The 19,136-nt window shown below is 38.7% G+C and overlaps 1 protein-coding gene across 1 annotated transcript; it reads right to left on the bottom strand.

Moving 5' to 3' along the window:
- Nucleotides 1-15,142: 15,142 nt before the first annotated feature.
- LOC140860668 (F-box protein At1g80960-like) lies at nt 15,143-16,553 on the bottom strand. The gene is made up of 3 exons (XM_073263674.1): nt 16,465-16,553; nt 15,410-16,345; nt 15,143-15,298 (listed from the first exon to the last, which is right to left on the bottom strand). The coding sequence occupies exons 1-3, from the start codon at nt 16,519-16,521 to the stop codon at nt 15,143-15,145; spliced, it is 1,149 nt and encodes a 382-aa protein (XP_073119775.1). The 5' UTR covers nt 16,522-16,553.
- Nucleotides 16,554-19,136: the final 2,583 nt, after the last annotated feature.

Genomic DNA, 19,136 nt, shown 5'->3' with positions numbered 1-19,136 from the left:
TGCTGTATTGGCTATGTTTTACTGTTTTTAGCACATGCATATGTTTTTACGGAGACTGCATCGGGTATGATGTGAGTCATGACAGTTTTCATCAGTCGAGGCGATTTTTCCTGAGGATTCGTGTCTTGGGAATATACGAGTACCACGCGGAGTCGCTCTCTTGCCCGGTACTGTGTATTTTAGGCACCATGAGAAAGTGATTTAACCCTGATTTTTAAAGTCATGTGCATGCTCATATTTGTATTTATATCATTGCTTCTGTATTGAGCGTAGTCGCTCACTCCCTTTATGTTTCGTATTTTGGGACACCTTGTGGCGAGTCAGGTCTGAGGCTGGATGGTCCCGGTGGTTCCCAGCAGGGTTGAGGTTGCTACCGTGCAGAGGTAGTTTGTTAGGGATTCTGATACCTTAATTTTGATTTGGTTGTATAAAGAATTATACACTGTTTCTATCGTCGGTTGTATTCTGTCGATTGGATTTGTTACTTTGGAATTATCCGCTATTTAACTATTTAATTATTGTTGCTTGCGCTAATCACTCTGATTAGGTAGTGGATCCGGGTAGGGTCGCTACATTTATTGGTATCAGAAAGCATTGCAACTGGGAATTAGTAAAGCGGATTTTAAGAGTTGTCTGTTGTTATTGACAGATGACAGATGATGATTACGAGAGTCAGGCTAGTGGTGGTCGTTGGGGTGATCCACCAAGGAGACATCACCATAGACATCATCATGAAGATCATAGGCGTTTTAGTATGAACCTTTTTCTTCAGATGACTCCTAAGCCATTGGTAGGTGGCGAGGCTCCTGCAGTTGCTGAGGACTGGTTGGAGCGTATGGAGAGTTGTTTTTGGGAGTATCAGTGTACTGAAGCCCAGAAGATGGAGACTTTAGCTTTTGTTCTAGAGGGAAATGCGAAGAGGTGGTGGAGAGCTACTTCTACTCCGTTTATTGCCGCCAGGGGTACCGCTACTTGGGCTGAGTTTAAGTCTTCCTTCGAGAAGCATTACTTTCCTCCAGCTTTGCGTCAGACGAAGGCGAGCGAGTTGCTGAGTTTGTGACAGGGTACTATGACCATTGATGAGTACCAGCAGAAATTCTTTGAGCTTCTTTCTTTCAATCCCCATATTGCGAGTAGCTCAGAGACGATGCACGATCTATTTCTTCAGGGCCTTAACCCTGACATTCATCAGTTGGTTGTCGTGGGCAGAGAGAGGAACTTCGAGAATTTGGTGAACAATTGTCACCAGGCAGAGGACAGTCTACAGAGGAACAGGACTTTCGGATCTTCTGCATCCAGATCATCTAGCTCTTTGGGTCCAAGGGCCCAGTCTTTTAAGAGACAGGGTGGTACTTCTTCTTCTTCTTCTTCTTCCGGATCTGGCGGTGTTCATCGTTTTGGTGATTCCCGACGTTGTCATCAGTGCAAACGGAAGCATCACCCAGGACCGTGTCCTCATATCACTGGTGTTTGTTTTCAGTGCGGCCAGGAGGGTCACATGAAGAGAGATTGTCCCACTTTGGCCGGTACAGTGAGTGGTTCGGGGAGTGTTGGTGGTTCTCAGACCACTATCTATCAGCCACCGCGGTATCAGCAGCAGCCTTCGCCGCAGCAGCGTCAGCAGTCACAGCCATCGCAGCGACATCATTCTCAGTCTTCTTCGAGAGGACAGTCATCGCGCCCGCGTGCTCAGGGGCAGGTGTTTGCGCTGAACCAGGAGCAGGCTCAGGCAGACAGTGAGAACATGATTGCAGGTACTTTTAGTTTGTGCGGTTTTCCTGCTTATCTTTTGATCGATACCGGTGCTTCGCATTCATTCATATCAGCCCGGTTTGTTAAGAGGCATAAATTACCTTTTGTTTCCTTTGACATCTTGTTAGCGGTTTCGACTCCGATGGGTCAAGAAGTCTTAGCTAAGCGTCTTGTTTTAGGTTGTATTTTGGGATTTGAGGGACATCTGTTGAGCGCTAACCTGATGGTTTTAGCGATGGATGACTTTGATGGTATCATCGGGATTGATCTTCTGACTTCGTATCGAGCGGTAGTGGATTGCTACCAGAGATTTGTCCAGTTTCGCCCCGAGGCTAAGGATGCTTGGTATTTCTATGGTGAGGGAGCGCGACTCCCGATGCCAGTGGTTTCTGCTCTGAAAGCCCGACGTGCTTTAGAGTCTGGCGGGGAAGGCTACCTGATCTATGTGATTGATGCATCCTTAGAGGGTCCGGACATGGAGGAGATACCAGTAGTCAGTGAGTTCCCGGATGTGTTTCCCGACGAGATTCCAGGGTTACCACCTGTGCGAGAGATCGAGTTTGGCATTGATTTGTTGCCAGGGACAGCGCCGATTTCCCGAGCACCGTACCGATTAGCTCCATCTGAGATGCGAGAGTTGCAGCAGCAGTTGCAGGACCTTTTTGATAAGGGCTACATTCGACCCAGTGTTTCACCTTGGGGAGCCCCGGTTCTATTCGTCAAGAAGAAGGATGGTTCGATGCGTTTTTGCATTGACTATCGTCAGTTGAACAAAGTGACAATAAAGAACAAGTATCCTCTCCCGCGGATTGACGATCTGTTTGATCAATTGCAGGGTATTTCTGTCTATTCCAAGATCGACTTGCGTTCTGGGTATCATCAGTTGCGAGTTAGAGACGAGGATGTTTCGAAGACAGCATTTCGTACTCGATATGGGCACTATGAGTTCTTAGTGATGCCATTTGGTCTGACGAATGCTCCAGCTGTTTTCATGGATTTGATGAACAGGGTTTTCCGAGAGCTCTTGGATAAGTTCGTTGTAGTGTTCATCGATGACATCCTTGGGTATTCTCGTAGCATGGATGAGCATGCCTTTCATCTTCGTACTATTTTACAGACCTTGCGAGAGCATCAGTTGTATGCTAAGCTCAGCAAGTGTGACTTCTGGATTGACCGAGTTGTGTTCCTTGGTCATGTCATTTCTAGAGATGGAGTATCAGTGGATCCTAGTAAGACAGAGGCTATTCTTAATTGGTCGCGCCCGACGACAGCATCTGAGATTCGTATTTTCTTGGGTTTGGCGATACTACCGTCGATTCGTGGAGAATTTCTCTCAGATAGCCAGGCCTTTGACACAGTTGACGCAAAAGGATGCTTCTTTTGAGTGGTCTTCCGCGTGCGAAGATAGTTTTCGTGAGTTGAGACGTCGATTGACGACTGCTCCAGTACTATCCTTGCCGACTGGATCTGGTGGTTTCGTAGTCCACACCGATGCTTCTCTTCAGGGTTTGGGGTGTGTGTTGACTCAAAATGGGCATGTGATTGCCTATGCCTCTAGGCAACTAAAGACTCACGAGGAGAATTATCCCGTACATGATCTATAGCTTGCAGCCATTGTCTTTGCTCTGAAGATATGACGTCATTATTTGTACGGTGAAAGATTCCAGATTTTTACTGATCATAAGAGTTTGAAGTACCTATTCACTCAGGCAGAGTTGAACATGCGACAACGTCGTTGGATGGACTTGCTGAAGGACTATGATTGCGAAATCAATTACCATCCAGGATCTTCTAATCCGATTGCTGATGCGCTTAGTCGCAAGATTTATTTGAGTTCCCTTCGTACCAGTGCAGTGTCATGAATGGTCGAAGAGTGTTGTTCCTCGGGTTTCACTTTTCGTCATAAGAAGGAACAACAGGGAGTTCGTGTTGCGTCTGTGCTTGCCGAGCCAGCCTTGTATAGACGTATTTGTGAGGCACAGGGTGTTGATCCCAAGATGCAGAGATTAGCCCGATTCACTGAGGGTGAGAATTCAGCTGGTTTCCATTTTCAGGCGGATGGTTTGTTGTGTCTTTCTGGCCGTGTGGTTGTGCCTGATGATTCCACACTTAGAGACGAGATCTTATCGCAATCTCATCATAGTAGGTTCTCAGTACATCCTGGCAGCATGAAGATGTACAAGGATCTACGTACTCGATTTTGGTGGAAAGGAATGAAGCGCAGCGTTTATCAGTTCGTGTCCCGATGCCTTGTGTGTCAGCAGGTCAAGGCAGAGTATCGTCGACCCGGAGGTCTACTTTACAATCTCGATATTCCTGAGTGGAAGTGGGAGCATGTGACTATGGACTTTGTCACCCACTTGCCTATGTCTTCCAGGAATTGCAACGCGATTTGGGTTGTTGTTGACCGATTGTCGAAATTCGCGCATTTCTTACCATATAATCGGGATTTCACCTTCGACAGGATGGCACGGTTGTATGTGCAAGAAATTGTTCGTTTGCATGGTATTCCACTGAGTATTGTGAGTGACAGAGATCCTCGTTTCACCTCAAGATTTTGGGGGAGTTTTCAGCGTGCTCTTGGTACCACTTTGAGTTTGAGAACAGCGTATCATCCAGAGACTGATGGACAATTGGAGAGGACTATCCGTACTCTCGAGGACATGCTTCCAGCATGGCACGATCATTTGCCATTGGTGGAGTTTGCTTATAACAATAGCTACCATAGCAACATTGGCATGGCACCATTTGAGGCTCTTTATGGACGTCGTTGTCGTACACCTTTGTTTTGGGACGAGGTTGGTGAGCGGCAGGTGGAGGGTCCTCAGATGATTCAGCAGATGACTGATGCAGTAGAATTGATCCGACGCAGGATTAAGGCATCCCAGGATCGACAGGCTAGCTATGCGAACACTCACCGCAGGCCACTTCATTTTGAAGAAGGAGAGTATGTATTCTTGCGTGTATCACCTTTCCGGAAGGTGATGAGGTTCGGTCTCAAGGGTAAGTTGTCACCAAGATTTATTGGTCCTTTCGAGATTCTCGAGAAAGTTGGAGACGTGGCTTATCATCTAGCCTTGCCACCAAATCTTTCGGAGATCCACGATGTGTTCCACGTGTCCTTGTTGAGGCAGTATGTGGCGGACGAGTCACATATTTTGCATCCGACCGAGGTAAAGGTAGATCGGGATCTATCGTATGTGGAGAAACCCCTGCGGATTCTTGACAGGAAGGACAAGGTACTTCGTAACAAGCGAATATCATTGGTTATGATACAGTGGCAACGCAGAGGTACAGAGGAAGCTACTTGGCAGTTGGAGAGTCGGATGTTAGCCGAGCACCCCGAGTTGTTTTAAAATTTTGTACTCTGTTGTATCGAATGTATATTGTTCAGTTGTAATAAGAGCATAGATTTTGCGTACTATGTTTTCTTTAAGATGTAATTTCGAGGACGAAATTTCTTAAGTGGGGGAGAATGTAGTGACCCGCAATTAATCAAGGTAATTAAGGAAATTAATTACTAAATTTTGCCTAAAATTATCCGAAGTGGATCGGAAGCTCCGAAACACAGATCGGAAGCTCCGATCGGGATCGGACGTTCCATTGGAGGATCGGACGTTCCGATCTGGATAGGGTTGGCGTCATCACCGACGTCAGCAAGATGACGTCACTGCTTACGCACGTGAGGTGACATCGGACGTTCCGATGTCACGATCGGACGCTCCGTTCGCGATCGGACGTTCCGATCGCCGTCTATAAATAAGGGGTCCGAGCCCTCATTCTGTGCACCAATTTCCCTCCTCTCCTCTGGTTTTCGAACTTTCTTACTTAGATTTACGGAGTTCTAGGCATCCTATTGGGAATCCGGAAGTTGCCTAGCGATCCCGGCGTCGTAGCGGAGGTGTGCCTAAGTTTTGAGCCGATTCTACACCAGCGGGCTGACGACGGACGAAGGTATAATTTGGCTTCCTAAAAATATTTAGGAGTATGAAATAGCTTAGTTAAGGCTTTTAGAGCGTTTATAGTGATGCATGGACTTTTGCATGTGTAGATGCAGTAGAGCAGACTTGTAGGCTTTGGACCTAGACGGGTGTGCTAGGAGTTGACCTGCAGTGTTAGAGGTACGTAAGTACTGACCAAGATAGCCGGCATGATATTTATACATATGTGTGTGATGCATGATGTATGTGCTGTATTGGCTATGTTTTACTGTTTTTAGCACATGCATATGTTTTTACGGAGACTGCATCGGGTATGATGTGAGTCATGACAGTTTCCATCAGTCGAGGCGATTCTTCCTGAGGATTCGTGTCTTGGGAATATATGAGTACCACGCGGAGTCGCTCTCTTGTCCGGTACTGTGTATTCCAAGCGCCATGAGAAAGTGATTTAACCCTGATTTTTAAAGTCATGTGCATGCTCATATTTGTATTTATATCATTGCTTCCGTATTGAGCGTAGTCGCTCATGCCCTTTATGTTTCGTGTTTTGGGACACCTTGTGGCAAGTCAGGTCTGAGGCTGGACGGTCCCGGTGGTTCCCAGCAGAGTTGAGGTTGCTACCGTGCAGAGGTAGTTTGTTAGGGATTCTGATACCTTAATTTCGATTTGGTTGTATAAAGAATTATACACTGTTTCTATCGTCGGTTGTATTCTGCCGATTGGATTTGTTGTACTTTGGAATTATCCGCTATTTAACGCTTTAATTATTGTTGCTTGCGCTAATCACTCTGATTAGGTAGTGGATCCGGGTAGGGTCGCTACATCTACAAACTGTCCAGAAAACGAGAAAAAATGAGTTAAGCTCTTTGAAGCAACACCGGATATGAATGATGCGATCTTCTTGCAAGATCTAGTCCAAGTATATCAATTTGAGGATATCCCCTCAAATGAAAGTATATACGAAGAAGAGATATTGTTTAGCCAAGAAGGATCTGAGGATGAATCAGAATCAGAATCAGAATCAAAATAAAGAAGAAGTGTTTCGACACGAAACACATGAGAGTTTGGCTAGGTTTTTTAGTCAAACCACGATATCTCATAATATGGTCCAAAGGACTATGAGAGAAAATCCAACGTTACAGAAGTACCAAAGATTTTTGGCAGGACAATTAGAAAGAGTCTTAGGCAACCTAGGGCTTAGACAAATAAGACATCATTTGATTTACAAAGTATCCAGAAGGGAAATGGCAATCCCTATGGAGCTAACAAGTAATCAAATAGAGATGCAGTTAATTTCTTTTGAAGAAGTAAGAGAGAAATTACAAAAGCTGAAAAGTGAAGTAGCAAGAACGATGTCTTGGATTCATATATTATCGATCCAAATAATGATCAAGGCAACTTTTAAAGAAGGAATAGATTCACTCATAGATATCGTAGTATGTGATAAGAGAATGGGAAATATCCAAGATGTTGTTCTGGGTACGATCTCAGGAAATCTATGTGCAGGAAAAATTGTAGAAGTTATTTATCAAAGAATAGCCTACAATTTAGCTGACATAGACTTTAGTCAAGCCTTGACGTTGCATCAAAACTTCAAGGAAAAAAGATAAATGAAGAAAGATAATAGACCATATTCTATTACTTATCAAATTTCATATGCTCTTTCTAATACTCACTATTCTGAATTATTTATTAGAAATGAGTTTATTGAAATTCCAAAAATCTTTGGAAAAGTTGCTCAAGCAATATACCCAGAAGAATCGAGTTTCCTTTAATTCAAAAATAGACATTCAAATACAAGATAAACCAGTTCTATACAGAGATCTTAAAATAGAACCCCGAAGGTTATCTTTCCAAGGTGACCGAATGACAAGTCGAAGATGGGAAAAACTCCAATTCGGGAAATTTCATCATAAGAAAAGGAGTTTTCAATAATAGAAAAACTTAGATCTCCAGAAGGATGAAAAGAAGTCAAAATAGTATTCGAAATTACAAGTCACATGAACCAATTTCCTTGTAACTCGATTTACTATTTAGAGCAGCAGGTAAAAGGAACTTACCAAGGATTAATAAATGTTGGTGAATTTGAATTTCAAATTTCGGGGATCCCGGGAAAATAAATAGATCAACTAATTCTTGGCTTAGAATTCCTGAAGATCATAAACCATGAAAATGCCTTGAAAAAGGAATAGAGTTCATGGCAAAAGAAAAGACTTGAAGGATTCAATAAGAATTCTTTTCGAGATGGAAAAACAAGATAATTGGATAAGGGAAAATCCCTTAAAAAGATTCGTAAACTCCGTTCACAAACAGAGGAAGAAGCAATTCTTTAAATTAGTAAATCATGAGCATGATTTACTAGAACGCATTGAAGAAGTAAAAAGGAGTAATCATACTCAGCCTTCTGAGACCTTAGGAAAGCTAAGGGTGAATAGTCTTAATTGGATTATTGAGTTACAACACAGTCTGTTAAAAATGGCGGGGCAATTTAGTAATTCCTTTAAAAAATGACAACAAGTCCTTTCTCCATATACATTCCCATAGGAATGTTGTATGAACAATAAGGCTGAATACTTTGCAGCCTATATTGATTCAGGAGCATGAATTTGTACAACAAAAAGAGGAGTCTTCCCTGAATAATGTGAAGAAGAATTGCCAAAAATTACTGGACGAGATTTCTCTCGAAGAATTTTAATTTTTTGTCAATGAATAAAACAAGCAGAAATCCTTGTGGGAAGAGCAGGTCAAACACCTTGGTACAAGGTAAAGACACCACCAATCTATTTCTGTAGTAGCCCGTACCCAGTTTTAGTGAGTTATTGCTAATAAATCCAATAAACATGATTAAGGAGATGTCAATTGGATTAGCAGAGTCTGGTAATAGACCCAGAATGATCAGAAATGGCCCGGAGGATCGGGCAGAATGGAAGCAACGTTCTGCAGCTGATGTTATCCGTGACGTCAATAATATTACGTCATTGCTTACGCACTTGATGGGACATCGGAAGCAACGATGGGGAACGGAATCAACGTTCGTCAGGCAGAATGGACGCAACGTTTGTTGTCTATAAATAGGGGTGCCGAGTCTCACATTTGAGCACACCATTCACCTCTCTCCTCTCGATTCCTTAGCCTTCTAACTCAGATCTAGGGAATTATAGGCGTCCTGTCGGGAATCCGGAAGTAACGTAGCGATCCAGGCGTCGTAGCAGAGCTGTGGCCTAGTTTTGAGGCAATCGACAACAAAGGGCTGACGACGGACGCAGGCATAGCTTTTGCTTCCTAAAAATATTTAGGAGTATGCAATAGCTTAGTTAAGGCTTTTGGAGCACTATAATGATATTAGTATCATTTGGCAGTGTAGTGAAGATTTTAGGCGTGGACTAAAGCCGGTTAGAGCTTGCCTAGTATTTGAGGTACGAAAGTACTAATCGAGATATCCTGACTGATTATGCATGTATTATGTGACTGCATGATTTATATGACATGATTTTATAATGCATACATTTGCATCTTGAGCTATCTTTTTTGAGATGTCTGTTAGTAGGGTTTCACCCTATCCTGTTAGTGGATGGACTTCCATCGATTCGGGTCCGGAGTATCCATTGGTATTTCGGTATGGGAGCCACCTCCTGAAGCGACGGCACAGCATGCTACATAACAGGGCCCGGTCTGTCTTTGTTATCTGATCCTTGACCTCGAGTTTGTAGGGAGTTCACTTTTCATGCAAGTATACTCATACTCTCGTGCTGAGCGTTTTATGCTCACGTCTCGTACTCTGTATTTTCTGAACACCCTATTCCATGGGGCAGGTTTGCGATTGGATAAGGCGGGTGGATCCAAGAGGGGCTAGGCAGTGGTTGGCCAGCTGGAGCTTCGCTTAGGGTTTATCTTTCTGTTGTATTGGGTTGATACAACTGTTCGATTTGGTTGTATAACTATTTGGGTATTTACAGATTTCTTTCCTTGGGATTGTATCTTTGTTTATTGTTTCCGCAGCTTAATTCTGGTTTACTGTTTGATTAAGTTAATTGCATGCCTAAGTTCTGTTTAGTAGGTGATCTCGGTAAGGGTCACTACAATTTCCATGATACAGGAGCTGATATCCTGTTAGGAAATAACTTCTTAAAAATGTTTAAGAAATGCACACAAGACAATGAGTCAAGACGACTTATGTTCACTACAATTTGTGATCATAAAATTATCATTCAAAGACTCAAGGTTGCTTTTTATCGAAAATTGCCGATAATATTTTGCAGCCAGCGTGGTGATAAAGGACAACTCTTTCACCCAAAAATGAAAGATCCAAGAACGTTTGGAGAAACCATGTTGAAAATAACAACAGAACAAGAACTCCAAACAGAAGACATGGAGCTTCTCAAGGTAACTCTGAATCACCGAGATATAGAGATAGAAAATAAGGTATCCCTTGAAGACGTCAAAAAGAGGCTCAAAGAAAGTTATAACAAGCATCATTTGGCATTATAGGATAAAAATTAACTCAAAGTCAGTCTCAATCTAAAGGAAGACAAAGAGTATGAATTCGTCAAATATAAGTCTATCCCAATGAACATAACAGATCAAAGGGATATGAGAATGATTAAAAAAACATTTGAACATTGGTCTAATCAAAGAAGGAGTTTCACCATATAGCAGCCCAGGTTTTTTGGTCAGAAATCATGGTGAAACAAAAAGAGGGAAACCCAGGTTAGTTATTAACTACCAATGTATTAATAAAATCCTGGAGTTTGACGGATACTTCATACCCAGTAGAGAACACCTAATTAGATATGTACGAAATGTTAGAGTGTTCTCAAAATTTGATTGTAAGTCTGGATTTTACCAGATCCGAATGAAAGAAGGAAGTAAGAAATTCACAGTCTTCTTTACTCCACAAGAACACTATATTTGGGAAGTTATGCCTATGGGATTGGCTAATGCACCCCAAATATTTCAAAGAAAGATGGATAATCTTTTTAAAGATTATTTCAACTTCATGTTTGTTTATATTGATGATATTCTTATAGCATCAAAAAACATAGATGAACATATTAAACATTTAGAGATTTTCTCTAAAATTTGTAAACAAGAAGGACTGGTTTTATCTGAAAAGAAAGCAGTCATAGCAACAAGGAAAATTGAATTCCTTGGAATCGAGATTGATGAAATTGGAATAATTCTACAACCCCATATTGTGGAAAAGGTAAAGAATTTTCCAAATAAACTCAAAGATATAAAACAACTCCAAAGTTTTCTAGGAGTAGTTAATTTTGCGGGGATGTTCATAAACAATCTGGCAATGTATAGAAAGGTGTTTAGTCCTTTGTTAAAAAAGGATGCAAGGTTTTTATGGACCGATGAACATACTAAAGGGGTAAACCCATTAAAAGAGATATGTAAGAATCTCCCAAAAATGGCTATACCCGTGGATGAAGATGATTTGGTGTTATTTACGGATGCCAGTGACGAATGGTGGACAACAGTTCTTACTAAGATCACTCCGGATCGAGAAATACCATGCAGATACTGTAGCGGTCTTTTTTCAGAATCTGAGGCTATCAGATGGCATATCAATGAGAAGGAATTTTATGCAGTTAAAAGGGCTTTCGAAAAATGGTCATTATTTTTACTTGCTAAAAAATTCACTTTGAAGGTTGATAACACTCAGATAAAAGCTTTCCTAAGGAATAAGATTGAATCTAAACCTAAGAAAGCTAGGTTATTAAGATGGAAAGATTTATATCCAAATTATATTTTTGATATTGTTATTATTAAATATCATGAAAATATTCTTGCAGATTTCTTAACAAGAGATGGAAGGCAGTGACGTAGATTTCATCATGAAAATGCAGAGGCATCTCAGGGAACACCTTGGGTTGCTTCAAACCGAGTTCAACCAGCTTGTCATAAGTGCTGATATGGCGGGCAGGTTACAACAAGCTGATCAAATCAAAGTATCCAATCGAATCACAGGATGTATGCAAGCTCAAACTCAACTATGAGCTGCTATTTAAGGGCCAATTATGCGTGCCATAGAAAAACCACTGGTTTCTCAAAAACAAAAAAATGTTAAAACTATTGGTTTTACAAGAACAAAAAATACAGTCACCGGTTGTAAAACAATATGTTGAGGATTCTAATACTCAAGAAACTAGCGCTAATCTATCATCAGCTTTTGACGATCTAGATAAAGCAAAAATTGATGAGGATAACTCATCAAGTCAACCCTCCGCCTCTGGGGTAAAAGAGAAAGAGATCAATCTTAGACCCCACACTGATAAGGGCAAATCTAAGATTGATACTAACCCAGCTATCATTTCTCCATTTCAGGTTTATCAACAAAGATGGGAAAAATTAAGTACAAGAAGTGAAATCAACCCGATCACTTGCAGGGTTGATGTTGCAGGAATATATCCAAGGATTTGGCTAAAAAACAATGTAAATCCTAAGGATGTAAAACTTGGTATGAATTTGGGGCTCTAGCCTCAATTTATACAACTTCATCAGGCTTCCAGAAAATATCACAACTACCAAAATGGATTCAGGAAGCAGTCCAAGAAACATGAGAAAATAATGATCATTTGTCCAAATGAGATGTGCTCGAGTTATACTTCTTTAGTGCAGCTCCAAAACCAACATGGAAAGGATCACACGAGCCCTTTCATTTCATCAAGCTAAGGAGACCTGACATGAATAATCAAAGATTTATCAAGGATCCTATATTTGAAGAAATACCATTGGTTTCCACCTTTGGAGAAAATGAAATTTCAACAAGAAGGGCATGGGGTATTTGGGTTTGTCTCACCGAGATGGATAAGGTCAAGTTTCCGTTCAAATTTTATCAAAATTATGTGAACGGATCATTCCTGTTAAACACAATGACAGGAAAAACTATGGCTTTTGCGGAAGAACTCTTCGAAAAGAAGAGGAATTTTTTGTGGAACAACAAACTACCAGGGAGTAAAGAAACTCGCCAAAAATTTTGTAACATGGCTCATATCGGAAGATGGTCAGAGAATATCTACCCAGAATGTCCAAACCAAAAGGAGCAAGAATTCGGAAAAACCTTCAAACCCCGAACGGATCGAAAAGATTTTTCGGAAACAAGCAAAGGTGGACAGGGACCACCAAAACCGCGTTTTCCCAAGGGCCCACTGCAAAAGCAAAAGATGCCCCGACAACAATAAAGAAGGCATGTGAGGAGAATAAATCCAAAAAAAAAAGTCAAGCATGTGACTCCTCCACTAGTAAAAGATGTCATCGGGCATGTGACTCCCACTAGCAAAAGATGTCATCAATTATGGCATAAAGAATTCAAGACAGCTGTAAGATTCCCTGAAATTTCTCGGTGAAACGAGTGGAACTTCGGCTATAAATACAGGATTTGAGGAAGCTGAAGATATCGATCATTGCCTTCAGTTTTCTTACAAATAAATCATTGTAATATTTCTCTTTCTAGAATTGTATTAAGTTTCTATAATTTCATGTATTCCATGAACAAGGCTACTATGAGTAGCTAAACTAGTTATCTCCTCCTCTTCAAAGGAGGTTGATTTATGTAATAATATGTTGTCTGAATAAATTTACGAAGTTCTTCCCTATCATGTTATTTTATTTAAAAATTAAGCTTTTACCATACGCCCTAAGGTATGAAACGAAATAGGGTTGTGCTAGCTGCTGCTGAAAGAGTCTGTGTCAAGAACCATCGGTTGTGATCGCGTGGTTTTGTTGTGAGGAGCAACTTGTAAAATCCGGTGGACATAACCCGGCAACAGTTTGGTCAAAGATGTATTCTTTTTTATTTTACTGACGAAAGCATGATATGATTAAGCCTTTGAATATTAAATAGGAAAATAAAGGATAGAATGGGCATTATTTAGTTTTAAGGACAAATTCAAGAAACTATTTAATGAATTAGGGATATATTTGGAACATGAAAAGTGAAAGGGATATAATACGGAAAATAAAAAAGTTGCAATGATATATTAAGGAATTATCCCTAAATAAATATATAAGACAAACATATGTGTCACTATAAAGAATCTTTATTGACATTTTATGTTGTCTCAAAATCCCTAATTCGTGGCACTTTTAAAGTCAATATTAATATGTTATCCTGACATTACAAAATGTCACAAAGGCTAAGACGACATTATAAAAGAGAAAATTTACGGATTGCATGCAATCACTAAAAAATAAAGTGATTGTTAGATTTTGGCTTTAAAAAATCACTTTTGTGTGTTTCTTAAACCCAAGTTATGTGTTAGCTTATGATTAACTTAATTGAAATACAAAAGCTAGTCATATGGTGATTATGATTCTCCAAAAATGATTCTAATAAGAAGGTAAATGTTAAAATTACTCTAATCACTTATTTATCAAACAATACTCAACTTTGATTTTTAGATTTTCACATTTATTTCCAAACACTGCCAACTTTTGATTTTCTTAACTTTTTTATAATCAATAAATTTAATCACTTCTACCAAAGCAAAATTTTTTGCAAACACTCCTTTATTATACGTGTCACCAAAACTTTAATGTCACCAAAAGTTTCATATAAAGGCATTTATGTGTTCCACTAAAGACTAGTATTCTTGTAGTGTATTAACATCCCTATTTCATCTCCGTTTCGATCTGTTTGGTCTAAAATTTAATCAGCGGCTCATCTCATCTCAATTTCTTACGACATAAATCTTTCTTCCCCAATCAAGCAGCATTGGTGAATTTTCTGCCATTTTAGATGGTTTTTTGACAATTTTTTTTTGTTATTTTCGTTTAATCCCCTGTTTTTTATGTTAAATTTTTTTTGTGATTTAATCTCATTATGTGGTTGTATTTGTTGTTTATAGTTTTGCAATATTTGTGGAGGAGACTTGAAGCTTTCCAAGAAACTGGGAAATTTATTGTCGTTAGGAGAATACTATATAACTATTAACATGTAATAAACAGTATTATGTTCCAACTAAAAAATTCCTTTGATTAATAGTTGTCCTTGACAGTTAAGTATATAATGCAAACAAAAATGGATCTATTAATGTGAATAACGAAACAAGCTATTCTCTCATTACACTCGAAACTAACAAATATTCAATATCAGATAAGTCCGGTGTTCTTGTTTGGGAAAGATGTGGTATTATTGTGCATCGTCGCTGGACTCGAAGCTTGTGAGTATTGGCCTGAGGCTCAACAATCAATTCTTGAATTTCCACAGCTTTCTTGATGACATTCGAGAACAATTCAGTCTCATAGCAAGACCCTAAATATCCCGAAATTTTGACTCTCTTGATATGATGGTTTGGATATGCATTAAGATACTTAGGTTTCCTATCTTCAAATAATATTGTACTACCTCTCCACAAAAACTGCATGAATAGAGCCTTGATTAGAAGGACATGCACAAATATGGTTAAATTTTTAGCAGATATGACATGGAATGAACATGATCACTAGTCACTTACTTTTATCTCAATAGTCTCCAATAGAGGACATGCGGAGATCATAGGAATGAGTCGACGGACGGAATATTTGTTGCATTGCATGAAAATGTCTAGCTCAAGATGTTTCAGATTTTCAAATCTGTGGAACTTGTAGTTCTCCAGGCTCTGAAAAATACCAGCAGACAAGTTAGTAAATTAATAAAGGTACGGCATAGCATATATGTGTGTGTAATTGTATGTATGTATGTATACTAAAAGTGTGGGATGTTCTCTTACAGTTAGTCGTATAAAACTTGGGTCCGTTGTGAGCTTTAGATGCAAGAGCTGGTTGCGAATACAAGATGGGATTGTAGGCAAGATATCTATCAGTGACTGATCCCGTCGATCAGATATTTCAAAGTGGATAAGGTTTGGGAGATTGTTGAGCTTCAGCTGAGGCATGAGTACTTGGTATCTCAACTGGTCAAACCGTCCCAAATCAGGACAGATTAAGGACGCTAGGTTGTTCATGTCACTAACCTCAATAGATTCAACATTTTTACATGAAGAGATGTACAATATCTTCAACTTGGAATGCCCCAAGGCCCTTACTTTTCTCAACTTTTCAGAAAATGAGATGGAAAGGCTTTCGAGTCCAGTTAAGGATAACAGAAAAAGGCTCACATCTCTCTCTTGGACATGAACTCCTCGCAAAGACAGTTGTTTGAGAGATTCTAGGCCAGGTACTACTGCATTGTTCCTCAAGGCGGAACGAGGAAAATGGTAATATCCCCCATATCGCATTAAAGCATGAGGATCCCTAGTAGTTAATTTGTTGTTACTCATAATGTGTATGCCAATGCTTTCAACTTTTCTTTCCAAAGCGAATTGGAGCCACTTGTTCATATTTGCTCCCAGCAAACAAGGTAAATCCACTCTGAATTCTTCCAAAATCCCAACGTACGAGTCCAAGACGCCATCTATAACTTTCATGTATTCTGTGAATTCCTTGATCTGAGCAAGTAATTTTTTAGGATGTTTTTTCCTGATTCTCGAGATTTGTTGTTGAGATGGGCAGAAAACGAGACGATGGATGAGGGTGTGAAGGTGCCGCCAGCGAGTCGAAAGGATGCTGGTGGACGTAGCCTCTGCCACTGTCAACCTAGAGATCACGGAGACAAGAATATCATCCGGCAATTTGCTGATCCTGTCCACCCTTTCGCACTTACTGGCCTGTATGTTATTTAGTTTAAATTATGAGTTCATATCATATCATAACATATATTTATTAATTATTTAATTTGAAACAAATTATATATGCATAGAATAATTAATTTAATAAAATTACGTACCATCTTTCTCGATGGTACTGCACCTTTCCGCCGCACTCTCCTACTTTGATTTGTCATTGTTTCCAATTTATCTAAACGAAACAAAAGAGGATCCGTCTTCGGAAACGACGGAACTCAGACTAAAATATTATTGGCGAAATTCAAATCGTGGAAGAAGAACTTGGGATATGATGATACGTGGAAGAGAAGAATTATATATATATATATATAGCTTGATACCCACGACACCCTCCGAGTTTTCGTGTTTCTTTAATTACATTAACCTAATGGCTTGGCTATGTATATTTAAGGTATGAAATTCTAACATAATTCCCAATTCAACTCAAATTATAACTTAACTAGTCTGTAGAATCATTATATTAAAATATATATGTTTTAAGACAAAATTAAATAGGGTCGGAAAGATTTGCAATCCTAATTATTTCTTCATTAGTTACACTTTAGCAATATATAACACTCGCATGCTAGAATATGATCGGCAAGTTTATTTTTTTAGGGGAAAACCACTGAATTTTATACATGTATGAAAGGAAAATTGCGATATTGTGATTTTAATTAATTATTTTATGATTTTTTTAAAAAAAATTAAGATAGGTATTAGGGACACGTGACCAAAAAAAATAAATCGTGTGTACCTTTTTAGCAAAAAATAAGACAAACGGTTGTTGGATCTCTAACTCAATCTACAAGCAAGTTCCTCGAACGAATCCCACGAACATTCTTTTGTTCCTTTTGCGATCATCGAAATATTACTAATGTGCACACTTTAAACGCTTGCCAAAATATTATGTTATTGTGTGTCGTGAATTCGTTCAATTTCGTGTGTCTATCAATTGAAGGTTACCTATATTTATAGGGTTACAGTCTGGCCTAACTAGAATTCTAATTCACCTCATTCTGTGAATGCACTGTGATATATAAAATATTCTATATTAAATAATATGTTATGGGATATTATTATTGATATATCTAATCTTTTAAATATGGTATATTTAAAATATCAAATACATAAAAGATCACAATAATATATCCAATAGGGTCTGAAAGATTTACAATCCAAATTATTTCTTCATTAGTTACAGTACTTAGCAATATATAACACTCGCATGCTAGAATATGATCAGCTATGTTATTTTTTTAGGGGAAAAACCACTGAATGTTATACTTGTATTAAAGAAAACTTGCGACCACGCAATTGTGTTTTTTTAATTACATTAACCTAGCTAATGGGTTGGCTATGTATTTAATGTAGGAAATTCTTGAATTACTCTTAGACACATATATATTTCCCAATTCAACTCAAATTCTAACTTAATTAGTCTGTAAAATCATTATATTAAAATATATATGTTTTAACACAAAATTAAATAGGGTCGGAAAGATTTGCAATCCTAATTATTTCTTCACTCGCATGCCAGAATATGATCAGCAAGTTTATTTTTTCAGGGGAAAAAACCACTAAATATTATACCTGTATGAAACGAAAATTGCGATATATTTTAATTAGTTTTAGGGACACGTGACCACACAATCCTGCCCCCGCCTCATCTATTCAATATTTCAATTTGACCACATAAGTCTAATTATGTGATTTAATTTAAATAATTAAAATATAAAAATCACGATAGTTTGTATATAGGAAAAACTGGTAAATTCAAAACTTCTAAAACAGATGAGCACACCTTTTAAAAAAATATTTGTATTCATATTTTAAAAATATATAACTCATCGTTTAAATACTTTGCATAATTGCATTGAAGTTTGTCTATTTTCAATATTATATTATTATTTACCAATTATTTTTATTAATCTTAAATGATTGACCTATTAGTTTCCAAATAAAGAAGATGACTAACTATTTAATTTTACTCATTATGAACCGAAATATCCTTTACCTACTCTAATACTTTAATATTTGTAGTGGTAATAAACTAATATAATAGATCATAGATGTAATAGGAATATAGGATAAAGTACAAGGAAATCGATGGATATTCATAGAATTATAAGCTGAAAAGTCCGCCGTCGAATCAAGTGTCCGAAATGTAGAAGACAAACTCAAAAGGTGTATCGAGACACTGGCAAATAAAGTCGTGATCAAGGTCAGCCAAGGTGATGAAGTGGATGCCGTGGGAATACTTTTGGAGAACAATCCGAACTGGAGATGCACTGTCAAAATTCTCGGTACCTACAATCAAAAGCTACAATTTGAAAGACAAGTGAAAAGTGTTTTGAAAGACTTGGACAAAGAAGACAATGTTACTATTAAATTCTCGAAAAAATAATATTGGTCACATATTAGGATTTTAAGCTTATTTATAATTCTATGAATACAAGGAAATAAATGCGACATTCATAAAATTATAAATTAAACTTAAAATCCTAACATGTGAACAATATTATTTTTTCGAGAATTTAATAGTAACCTTGTCTTCTTTGTTCAAGTCTTTCAAAACACTTTTCAGTTGTCTTTCAAATTGTAATTGTTGATCTTAGGTACCGAGACAGTTCGGATTGTTCTCCAAAAGTATTCCCACGGCATCCACTTAATCACCGTGGCCGACCTTGATCATGGTTTTATTTGTTAGTGTCTAGATATACCTGTTGAGTTCGTCTTCTATATTTCGAACACTTGATTCGACGATGGACTTTTCAGCTTGTAGCTCAGCGAG

The sequence above is a fragment of the Henckelia pumila genome, chromosome 4 (assembly GCF_033568475.1).
Source record: "Henckelia pumila isolate YLH828 chromosome 4, ASM3356847v2, whole genome shotgun sequence".
NCBI classification, from domain to species: domain Eukaryota; kingdom Viridiplantae; phylum Streptophyta; class Magnoliopsida; order Lamiales; family Gesneriaceae; genus Henckelia; species Henckelia pumila.
The sequence above is the reverse complement of the archived record's forward strand: the minus strand, read 5'-3'. Positions and strand labels throughout refer to the sequence as shown.